The sequence below is a fragment of the Chaetodon auriga genome, chromosome 3 (genome assembly GCF_051107435.1).
Source record: "Chaetodon auriga isolate fChaAug3 chromosome 3, fChaAug3.hap1, whole genome shotgun sequence".
NCBI classification, from domain to species: Eukaryota; Metazoa; Chordata; class Actinopteri; order Chaetodontiformes; family Chaetodontidae; genus Chaetodon; species Chaetodon auriga.
In genome coordinates this window covers 13,343,288-13,355,528 of record NC_135076.1, presented here as the reverse complement: position 1 = coordinate 13,355,528, position 12,241 = coordinate 13,343,288, and the positions used below count along the sequence as shown (strand labels likewise).

At 42.4% G+C, this 12,241-nt stretch overlaps 1 protein-coding gene across 4 annotated transcripts in view; it reads right to left on the bottom strand.

Annotated features, from left to right (window-relative positions):
- Positions 1–12,241, bottom strand: part of pde4cb (phosphodiesterase 4C, cAMP-specific b) — a 78,775-nt gene that overhangs the window by 29,946 nt on the left and 36,588 nt on the right. Inside the window, exon 1 of one of the 4 annotated variants that reach the window (XM_076724964.1) lies at positions 9,950–11,227. The exons of 2 other annotated variants lie outside the window; for them this stretch is intronic. In XM_076724964.1, the coding sequence (XP_076581079.1) occupies positions 9,950–10,026 (77 nt within the window). In that variant the 5' untranslated portion in view covers positions 10,027–11,227. Of the gene's footprint in view, positions 1–1,842; positions 2,316–9,949; positions 11,228–12,241 lie in introns of those variants that run through there. One more of the 4 variants, XM_076724956.1, reaches the window with a different exon arrangement.

The following is a 12,241-nucleotide window of genomic DNA, read 5'->3' as shown; positions in this document are numbered from 1 at the left end:
AAAAACGTCTGACTCTGCGTTCATTAGCCGTGTCCCTTTGAAGGTTTTTTATTGGTGGGTTGACATTTTAAAGACACTTTGATCCCCCTCCCCGCCCGACAAGGCTGACGTCGTCGTGACTTTCTGAAAAGCCGACTGCAAAATTAGTCACATTTCCTTCTGTGACTCTTCAGGCAGCAGAGACTTTCAGGTATACTCATCTGGTGTGTGTGTGTGTGTGTGTGTGTGTGTGTGTGTGTGTGTGTGTGTATTAGTCTGTCTATCATATGCTTTAGAAAATGGAAAAAGACTGATATGTATGGGCTGTAATTGTTTTTAACAGAGCTGAATACTTGTTTTAACAGCATGAAAAGTTTGTTGAGAAAAAGAATATCTTGTTTCTCCCTCCAAAAGTCTGTTTTTCACTACTGCATTTGCAGTGAGAGTTAACACAATCAGATCGAGAATTATGAGAATTCCCTTCGTACATTTTTCACAGCATTAGCTTAAAAATGGGCACAGCGAGTTTAGGTTTCTATGTGTGTGTGTATGTGTGTCCATTCTTCCTCTGTCAAGGTGATTTCAGCGACAAGCAAACATATATACTGTACATGAAGATGTATTTCAGGTGTATGCGCCTCAGTGGTAATAAGAGAATAAACATAAGCAAATGTGTTTTGCAAATTATGAAGCAACTATTTCTGTTGATTTTGACATCAGGGACTAAAATTATTTAGTTTTGACAAGTGAAGAGCGGAGATTTTATTGCAGAGTCTGACTCTTGACCTTCTTACACCAGATTTTGTGTAATTTTGGCAAGAAAAAGAAGCTGAATGTTCTTTCCGATCTCACTATTGTCAATCAGTCTGGAAGAGAGTCTGCACAATCACTCAGATTTAGTGGTGTGAAGTAACTCTGGTTGCTTGTGACAAAATTATCTATAAAGGGTGACAGTAGGGATATTAGGGTGATATTTCAAGAGATTAAATGAAAATATCATCAAATACCAAGTACACTGAGGTCACTTTAACTCATAGTACAGACTCACTGCACTAGAGTCAAGTAGGAATGATAGGAATATCATAAGGAGATACAAACGCAAGGCCACTATGAATTACATCCTGAGCAACACTGAAGCACTCTGCATCTCACTGGGAAAATTACAGGAATGATTTAGAGGCAGAGATTCCAGACAACTAGCCACACCAGGAACGGGTCATTACAAGAATATTATAGAGCAACCACACAGTGGAAGGCAGACATTTCTTTAGAATAATAAAATATTGATCACATTAATAACGGAGGTAAATTCCACATAAGTGCTGAGTAGCCCTGACACAATACAAACCCCTGTAGTGATACTGTAAGAAATACTACAGTCACAACCTACTGTTGGCAAGCCAACAATTTGGTGATAGCAAAGATAGAGCTACAGATATTGCAAAAGGGGTTGATACAATGTCCCGAAACCCTTGAAATATAATAACTTTATTAAATAATACTTTACCTGATACGGTAAAATAGATAACAAAACATAAAGACGTGGGGTTTTTTTTTTTAATACACACAGTATATATATATATTCTCAATAGCGTTTCTTGATGGGTTGTGACCACCCATCTTATAGAAATCTTATCACTGGAGATAAAGACTGTTAATCATTATAAAAACCAGATAACTCACTGTTGGATGCCACAGATTAAAAGTCCCTTTAAGAATTTAATATAATTAATATCACAGTAAAATTACAGTGATTTTATCATAAGTAAGTGTTTGTCAGTGGAAAAACTGTGAAACTTTAGACAGCAGTGTGTTTAGAGTTGTGTAACAACAGCATCTGGATTAAAACCACATCTGGCCTACCGCCTGCGTTTCTGCACGATGTCGATGGGCCGGTTGACGGCGCACGGCGACCCACAGATATTCCCATTCCTCACTTTGAAGTAGCGATCCTGGACCGAGGGGGCCAGATACACACAGTTCGTTGGTAAACTCATGCTTGTGGTTGAGTTCGTTTTCCTTCTGTTTTGTTCTCCACTAATCTTCCTCTTCCTCCTCCTCCAGGCACTCCTCTACTCCTCGGCTGTTGTGCGCTCTCTCCTCTCCCTTCTCTCCACACCAGGTTTCCATTGACGCGCAGACAGACAGAGGAAAGCCCTCCTCAGTGTGTTCCAGCATCATGTCTCCAGTCCAAAACAAGTAGAGGTTGAAGAAAGGAAGGGGGATCAAAGCAGTGTGGCTTTGAGAGTCATTTCCTCAGTAACACTCCTGTTTCATGCGGCTTGGAGAGCTGAGCGAGTGCGGTGAACTCAGGCTGCTGGTCTCAGATCCACATTGAGGAGTTCAGAGCTGAGCTCTCTCTCTTCTCTGGAGATACACTCCTCCCTCTCTCCCTCCCCCCTCCCTCCTTCTCCCCCTCCCTCTGTCTCTCTATGGCTCTCTCTGTCTGTCTCCTCCAGCACATGGAGTCTTTAAAAAAGACATGAACTATGTGCGGTGTGTATGTTCACTGTGGATGTATGTGTGTGTGAGTGAGGGAAATAGAGGGGGCCTGTGGTTGTAGTAGTTGCATCACGTGTATGTGGGTGTGTGTGTGCAGTGAATTTGTGCATGGTGTATGTGTGTGTATGTGTGAGTGTGCGTGCGTGCGTGTGGTAATGCATATGCACAGTATGTGGTAAATGTGTGGTGTATGTGTGCAGTGTGTGTTTGAAATACCAGCACACTGAGGGGGGAACTCTGAGGCAGCATGCCTCCTGTGGATATTTTAACTGTTTACAGGCTCAGCAAACACACACACACACACACGCATACATTTGCACACATACACAACATAATTGAATTTCTCTGGAATAAAAAACTTTCAAGCTTTTTCAGAATACAAACCATCACATCTAAATCCTTGACCACAATTGAACACTGTTGAGCGTCACTGGAATCCTTGATGATAACATGAAGTCAAATTGGCCCAAACTGTAATGTGTTAGTGATCATTCAATATGTTTTTATTTTCTTGGTGTGTTTTTAGAACCTCACCATAAACAGTCCATTTCCAACTACATCAGCAGGTACTGCTGTATAATTCACAGGACACCTCTGAGCTCCGACCTGCAGTGAGCTCCAGCAGAGGAGCACCAGTCAGTCCCACCACAGGGAGTCAATGGACTTACTGGACCTGATGATTTCACCAACTGACCGGCCGCTGCTGTCGACACTGTGGGCAAATATTTGTCTTTTGAGACACAGGGCAGACGGCCGAGTCGGACGTGTTGGCAGGCACGTGGAGAAAAAACTGAATTGCTAAAGGCCAAGCAAAAATGGTGACATGGTGAATCAGATGTTTTCTCAACCTACAGCAGTACTGACCAGGTTCAACTGAAAGCTGCTGTCTGAACTTTCTCCACTGTAGCTCTGGCTATCAGTCATGATTTAGGCTAATTAAAGAGATGTGGAAAATTTCTATACTGTATAGTTCTTGTCTGGAAACTTATTGATTGATTTTCACTCAAGACTTTAGTTTCATTTCACCAAATTCAGGCCTTTACCCAACACCCTGTATATACTTGCTTAATTTGATTTAAACATCGTGCTATTGCTTGCTATAAGCTGCTATATTATGCGGGTTGATATTGGATGGTACCGGCTGTGTGCTCATATTATTTAATTCACACACTGGGTGAAGTTGAGTGCCAGACCTGGGACTAAACAGATGGCTCAGTTGTTCAGAAATATGAAAACAATGCAAGGCCATCAGGCAAAGACTTCCCTGCATTTAGTGGAGACAGAAGCTCCCTGACTAGCTCCAATGGAATTAGGGGCCCAGAATTCATCAGAACTGCTCGACAGATGGTCAGATATCTTCAGAAACCCCGGTCTCAATACATTTCAGGTGTGAGGGGGCTTTGCCTGATCACTTCAAACACACCCACATCATGTGGTGAGGTAAGAAACAAGCCAGGGATTGAGCTTCTCTCTCAAGATATCTTTTTCATTCTTGGCACAATATTTTCTCTTTTTTCATGTGAACAACCAGCTGAACCTGAGCCAGTCCATCGCATTACGCTTGCACATAAACAAAACCCTGGGACACCTGAACATCCTCACCTGGGGGAAGCAATGCGCTCCCAAGCCAAAGGGGGAATCCATGTTTTTTTTGGCCTCACATTCAGAGGTGCTGACCCTCATGTGAACCACTTCACAGTCAGCTGCAATCTGCCCCTGTGCATGCTGTCAGTGATGCTGTCCCCAGTACACTGTATTCCTGTTGCAAAGCCAAAGACACCCATGATAACAAAGCTTCTCCAACATTCTCTATAAAGTAACTCTTTCCCAATGACATTGATTTACTCATTGACTGGCTCCCTTGCATCTGACCACTTTGCTCTGGAAGACCCTTACAGGAGTTAAGGCCACGCATACAAACCCCTCCACTGATAAGGTGGTGATCAGTTCAAGTCTCACGGAAAATTGCTTCTTGTAACCTTTTCTGGATCTGTGTTGACTTATCCACGCAAAAGAATAAAAGCTAGATCTGTATTTGAACCACTGCAACAATCACCACAGGACTGAACGCAGACAGACGGAGGAAGCATGGACTTACAATGGCTCACTTACATCCAAAACCACACTTGTCACACAACCTACTCCTGCTTTCTTCCACTTCCATTTTTCATACAAAGAACCATGGCAGGAACAGGTATGAAGGTTTTCATGCTGAGAACTCTAATATCACTTTGAGATGTTCACCATGTTTTCATTGTTGTCTGAGTTAAACTAAACTAAAACCTTGAACCCCTCCCACCAATGCTCTCCTCCCTCCTCTTGCAACGTGCTTGTGAAACATGTTGAACCTTGAAAACAGATGCAGGGGTGGAGGTTTGCTGAGAGTGAGGAGCTCGTGAGGCCGCTGTGTAACCAAATCCTCCAGCCAAATGACTTGTACGGTCCAGCTGGCCGCTGCCTCCTATGACAACATTACCACTGGTAATGAGAAGAAGCTGTAAGGGGGAAGAGTCATATATCTGTGTGCATGAGTGTGTTTGGGAGTGTGACAAAGCACACATGCAAGTGTTTGTGTGTGTATGAAGTTGATACTGATATACAGTATTAATTATTAATTATATTGACCTTTTCCTAAAATATCAGATATTGTCTGCACGTGTGTGTTGTGTTTACTGCAGTGAATTTGTGACAGCAGAGAAGAGACAGACTGGCACCACCTTGTGGAGGAATCTTTAAGGTGACGCGTTGATTTGCATGCATAGAGCAGTGACTTCCAACCATGTAGTCTGCAATTTTTGTGGCTCATTTCAATGTTTAACATCCCTTTCACCAGGCAGGATGTTATCAGAGAACTGCTGTAGTGTTCAGTTGAAAAGAAAATCTGCATTCATCATGCATTGGCCATAGGTCACCAATTAAAATCACAGTGTAAACAGAAACAATCACAGAAAGAATCCCTCAGATTCATGGTTATGTGACTCCATGCCTAATCCTTCTTATCAGAACTTGTGAAGCTTTTATTTTTCCATTCTTTTAATTGATTGAAATGCAGCATTTGTGGTGAATTAAAGCCCTTGTTAATGTAGCCTCAGTCAGTCAACTGGCATATACGTCAGTCATGGTGGTTGCTGCTTAGTTCATATTTACATCCTCCTGTAGGACTGAAGTCACGCTGTTTCCCCTACGCCTCCCACAAAACACACAACCTGCAGCTGCCACTGACCAGGCTGTGTTATTTCAGAGGGTAGTGTCTGTATATTTTGCCATTTTTTGCCTTTAATCTTTGTTTTTCCAAGATAAGTTGACCAAGCATGATTCAGCATTATCAGACCTGCAAACTAAGAGCAGGTAGGGGAGTCCGGGGGCATTCTCTCCCAGGAGAAAAGTTTACTGATTTTTAAGTTTACTGTGCAAACAAAGCCTTTTGGAGCAAAGTACCAAAAGTAAAAGTACACATTATACAGAATGACTTGACAGAATAATACATATTATACTTGGACTACAATTATTGATGTATTAATGCGTTCAATGTTTTAATGTTAAGTGAAGTGAAGGTGAAGCTCATGTTAATTTATTTATAAATAGTTTATTTCTTACTTTACATACTGCTGATAGCTTGTATTGTTTGCAGTGGAGTAGTAGTAGAAGTAGAAAGTAGCAGAAAATAGAAATACTAAACTACAAGTATCTCAAATTAGTATGTAAATACTTGAGTAAATGTGTACCCCCCTCCGCCCAACCACATTTTAAAGACAACTCTCCAGATATACAGGAACCGTGTGAACAGCCTGGTGGACATTAAAAATGACTGCCGACACCCAACATCCACGTTCACTGAGTTCACACAAACGGATTCATCTGATTCATCAGAGAATGCTGATATTAAGCCAATATGTGAGTAATGTCTGAGCGCTGCTGAGGCAGTCTGCTGAAGGCCGACTGTCTATCCAGTAGAGGTCACTCTGCACCTAGAAACTACAGTATGTTCACATATAGGAGTAAAACAAACACACACATTCAAGCACACTCTAAACACAAACACAAAGAAAGAAGGCAAGAGGGCAAAGTACGTATCACCACAGTTAACACTATCAACACACTACCATTACACCTACTGTTTTCTTGTGTGACGCTGACAAGATCATATTGAAACAGTCAGAGGGGGATAATGTGAAAGCTGAAATGTTTCACTTCTAAAATTGAAAACAAAACTGGTTCAAGCCATCCTAAACCTCTCAACTGAATTTCCACTGCTGGTAAAACACAACACCTAACTTGGCAATGCGACCTCAAAGTACAGCAACTCTCCGCTGGAACAATCAATATGGATTTTGGGACGGGTGGCTGTAGCAGGGTGCAGTGTGTGTGTGTGTGTGTGTGTGTGTGTGTGTGTGTGTGTGTGTGTGTCTGTGTGTCTGTGTGTACACGAGAAATGAGAAACACATGTCACATTCACGTGTCATGTGCAGCCAGGCTGGCGGAGCAAGCCAACTATTCCAAGCTCGGGGGTTTTATTTTGGGGGTCTGTTGTGTTATTGTTGTCCCCCCTTACTGTATCACTCAGGCTCTGCTTGGACTCAGCTGTGGCTGCACTGGGTCAGAAAAAGTCTTCTCCTGTGAATGCACTGCATGATAATACGCTGGGACCAATATGGACCTGACCAGGCTGCCTAAGAGAAGGCGATCTGAGAGTCGCACACTTTAACCTCTAAATGATCTGGCTGTTTTCTATGTTTCTGTCATGTGATAACAGGAACGTGAGTCTTTTACCTCACCTCTGGTCTGACAACCTGCCAAATCATGATGTAGTAACATTTCCAAATTCCCCCAATTTCCCACACCCTTGAGTAAATTAAAAAAAAAAAAATCCATTATCGAAAGGCAAGTCTAGTTTCACAGATACGCTGCCAGATAAGACTGTTAACATTTTACACACCGCAGCGTCTTTGAAATGTAACATGGAAACCCGAAAGATGCTCACTTCAAGAAAGCATGGGCTGTGGTCAGGTGGTTGCTGTGGCCTGTGCATCAGTTCAGATAAGACTCAAGAGGACAACAGTATCTAAAGAAATAGATTCTGCTTGCAGCTGGGAAGCAAACCTCTTTGGCAACAAAGACATTTGTTTGTCATATCTGCTATATGGTAATCATCACCAACAGCAATGAAAAGTGCGACCTTAAGACATCCTTTTAATCGCGCTCTTAGTTGGCAGGTTTGAGTTTGAATGGGATCAGCGACTGTAGGGGCTGTTACCATAAACAATGCTGCACCATATTGTTTGAGCTATACTAAAAGGTGTACTCAAATAATCAAACAAGTGATGAACAACCACAAGCACATCAGAGCCAGTGAAAATAAGAAAAATGCTTAGAGATGAATCCACTCTACCACCAGAACTATTATTGGTATTGAGATACACTTTGTCTCAGACATGTGACTTCACCTTAGGCCTTTCAAATCCACACCTACTGTGTTTTTCTTTAGTCAGGCGGCATAGTTTACCATACAGTTGCAAGCAGCAGTAATTATTTTGGGGGGTATTCAAAGGTCAAACATCTTGTTTCTATAGTTTGCAAAAAAGGACAGCCACAGGTGCTACGAGCAACATATACAGTAAAGTCTACTTCTGCATCAAGGCCAGTTTTGTCAGAGAAAATGAATAAATTATGATCTTAGTTTCCCTCTTCTTTAACTGTATGGTTCTGGCTCCAGGTGATGGCAGTGAAGGTGTGGCATGTGTTTGTGGTCGTGCTGGGTTGTGATATGAGAGGCTGAGTCAACCACTGACCCAGCAGCAGAGTGGAGAGCTGGGCGGTGCCCTCCAATCCCAGCCCAGCTTAACCTTACCAGGACTCAGGACAGGAACAGGCATGAACACACAAGCATGAAGACACACAAAACACAACACACTGACACGCATAAAAATACATGACGCACACATGCACAGACACACAGCAGGCAGTGTGTGTTTGCTATCAGTGTAACATGAGTCCATCCCCATTGCAGATCAACAGGCGGGGCTATTTTCCCACTAACACCCTCCCCTCTGCACACAGACTGACAATGGTGTAGAAGACACACTGACAACACACACTCAAACACATACATACATATATACATACATGCAGTGTCAGAGAAAAATGCATTATTCACAAATTGAAGCATATGTACTCATAATAATGTAAACTCTGCGGCATAGGCAACTTCCTTTAAAATGCTCCAACACAAACATCTCCAGATGGTCCAACAGTCACGTCAGTGCTCTGTATTCAATCAGCAACATTTGTCTCAGGGTCATCCAGCCGAAAAAATGTCTCTGGACGACTTTCAGCAAAAACAGGAAGTCTGCCGAATGAAACTTGCCACAAACAAAACTAGCTTCCTCTCAAAAGAGGTTGGGTAAAATGCCAGCAAATAGAACAGTGCAGCTTAACACCTTCAAGTCACACGCTTGGCCTCAATACTGTGGGCACTGAGCAACACACATCCTGCTTCATAAAGTCACACAGGCCTTTCTGCAGGTCACAGACTGCATTAACGTTATCTCTAAAATACATATGATGAAAGTTCCTGTGTGGTAGATTTCCCCATCAGATCTTCTACTGTTAGGCTTCATCACTCTGATGAACACGTTACAGTTTATGAACACACTGATATACCCTAACTTGCCTTTTCCATTTCTGCTGCAGTGAAAAGGCTGCATGCTACGGCTACGTGACAAAGCAAAGTCACTGGACTCATCCTGTGATTTTGATGTAATTATAACCGGGAAAACTTTATGAAAACTCCCATAATCCAGCTTGGAGCTTAATAAAACTAAAGTCCCTGAAAGCCAAACCAATATGAATATATGGCTTGTATCAAAGTCTGTCATTCAAGTAATTAAACCCAAGTTTAAAGGACATGAAGCCACACTGTCAGTAATTTTAAACTGCAGCAGACAAACTCAATACAACCGTCTTGAGTCGTCTGATGATGTGAACATGCGTCAGTGGTTACCTAAATTTCACAGAATGCTTTGCAGGTATACAGAACGAAAATGATAGTGATACTCGGACCAGGGAAGCAAAGGTGTCTGGGTGAGTAGAAAGACAGTTACTGCAAACTCAATCTGCATTCTGGACTCTGATGTACCACTGAGCGTGCAGAAATTGATTTATGTGCCTCAACAGACTTCTTGTGAATGCCAAAGCACATTTAAACTAAAGCAGTTGCTCTGGATTGACACCAAAACCTGATATTTACAGTTGATGTTTTTTTTAATTTCCTATTTAGAATTTTAAACATCACATTACTAGAGAATAACAGTCTGTGCAAACACAGCTGAGGTTTAAGAAGATGAATATCCAATTATCCATCTTCCTTACTTTCTCATGTCACTGCATATCGTGTTCAGCACAGCAGCTTATATGAACATTCCCTCTCTGAGCGCCTAATGGATGCAGGATGGACAGTTTAGGAACGTACCCCAAGCACGAGTGTCTCCGACCGTGTCCGAAACCAGTCGGCGTCCCTTTCCTTGCCAATCGGAGGTCTTTGTTCATTGTCCCTTGAGCTCCTGACTCATACGAGTCACTCTGGGCTGTAAAGAAAATAACCTGAACATCTGAATCAAGCCTCTTGTGGAGATTCTTGAACTTCACAACTCAGTCTGTTACTTTTCTCCCATGAACCACTGGGTGGTTCAGGAGTGAATCCATGAAGTTGTGTGTGCTGCGATAATCTAAAACACAGCAGAATTCCAGATGAGACACAAAAACAAAGCTGATACAGTCAGACGGAGGACAAATCTGATTAATCCTCTGCGCCTCGGGATTCAAGAAAAATCGTTGAGGAATGTTGTAGAGTTCTTCCACTGAGGTCGCAGGCAAGCCTCAACAAGGCTGACTGGAGTGTGATATTCAATTAGTCTCTCCTGAAGAAAGAAGCAAAAAGGGAGCTGTTGTCACTGAGGACTCAGGACTGAAGTATTTCCCTCAGTTATCTCTTCTCTCACTGGCTTGCTGTTGTAACAACAACAAACATCGTAACATCGACTACATTGCTGAAAAGGTCTTCAGTAGCACAGCTCCAAATTGTCCATGGGAAAACAGAGGCTCTGGACAGAAGTCTGAAATCCTTTCAAGTGGCTTTGTTACTCGACTTCTCTGTCAGTCACTCACTCAGTTTGCAGAAAAGGGGAAGGGTTGAGTTGTTGCTGAGAGCAATGACACTCGCGTCAGTGCAGGCTGACCTCTTCCTCCAGCAGTGGGAGAGCTTGCAGAGTCCCCTGAGGTTGTTGGAGACAGCCCACCAAGAACTCAGGAGCTGTCAAGGAGTCTGTTCTGTACAGGATATCCAATGCCAAGAGAATATGCAAGAACTCAGCTTAACGATTTTGGCATCAAGTTACAGGATGATCCTCTTTTAAGCAATATTTTCAGATATTCAAGGAAAAGCCAAGGCAGTGAGTGCTGACCCTTTCTGAGCTTTGAGACTGAAAATACTCCTACATTACAGTTACAGAGGAACATTTTGGTGTGCCCCAGCTTGTGAAAGAGGGCTCTGACTCCGCTGCGTGGCTGACGGGTGTTTTTTGTCTGGCAGAGCTGGCTTGGCTCAGCCTTCGTTGACACGTGAGCTCAAAGGGCCGCCTGACCCGACACCCCCCTTCGGCTTGCCTGCAGCTACATAATTACAGGGGGATATTGTTAGAGTTGGTGCCGGGCAGGGTGGCAAGGGGGGGTGGGTAGTGGTTGAAGGGCATGAAAGGATGCACAGCAAAACCTGTTTCACAAAAGTGCTACACAAACACAATCTCACACCTTAAAAAAGTATAGATTAAACAGTAGATTATACTTTCAATTAATCAGTTAATCATTTAGTCTATAAAATGATGAAAATAGTCAAGAAATACCCATTACAACTTTCTAGAGCCCAAGATGACCTCTTTAAATGTCTTATTTAGTTTGATTAACGGCCCAAAACGTAAAGATTTCCAATGATATAAGACAAAGAAAAGCAACAAATCCTCCAGACAATGTTTGACATTTGTCACTAGTTTGCTTAAAGAATGACTGAAACCATAAATCAATAGTCATCATCAAATACAGTAGTTATTTTCTATTATTCTTCTGTCATTCCTCAGCAATAACCAACCAGTCCTAATACACGAGACAACAATTTCTAAAGATCCTGCTCAGAGGGGGACATCCTGGGGGATCCATGGGGGTATGTTGCTGCTACTTTCCAAACCCTACATGAAAAGAAGAACTCAGGAAGTAAAAATCCATCTACCACTTAAAGAGTCTGCCAGAGTGAGAACGGTAGAAGAGGGGTGTGAAGATACATTTCACAACTTCTCTACACTCATTAACTTTTAACACATTATGTGATAGTACAGTAGATGCTAAACCACGAAATGGTGCTTCAACCAATAGACTATTGACGCAGAGGTGAGACGACACCAGTGCTTGTGCACACATTCACGTCCTCCATCTGGAACCTGACAACAAATTCCCAGAAATAACGTTTTAACCTACGGGACACAGCAGTGAGATCTCACCAATAAGAGCTGTTAATATCCTGTGCTTGAAATCAAATCTTTGAAGCATTTGTTGGTGTTGGTACAAATGGCACGCCAGTAGACACACGAGCCATGACACAGAGTTACAGTAAAACCGGCACTTAGCTTTAGATTAGATCAACCATGAAAGTGATTCATCAAAACGTGGCCCAAACGCTACATATCTTTTATGTGCTTTTATTTCTTATTTCCAC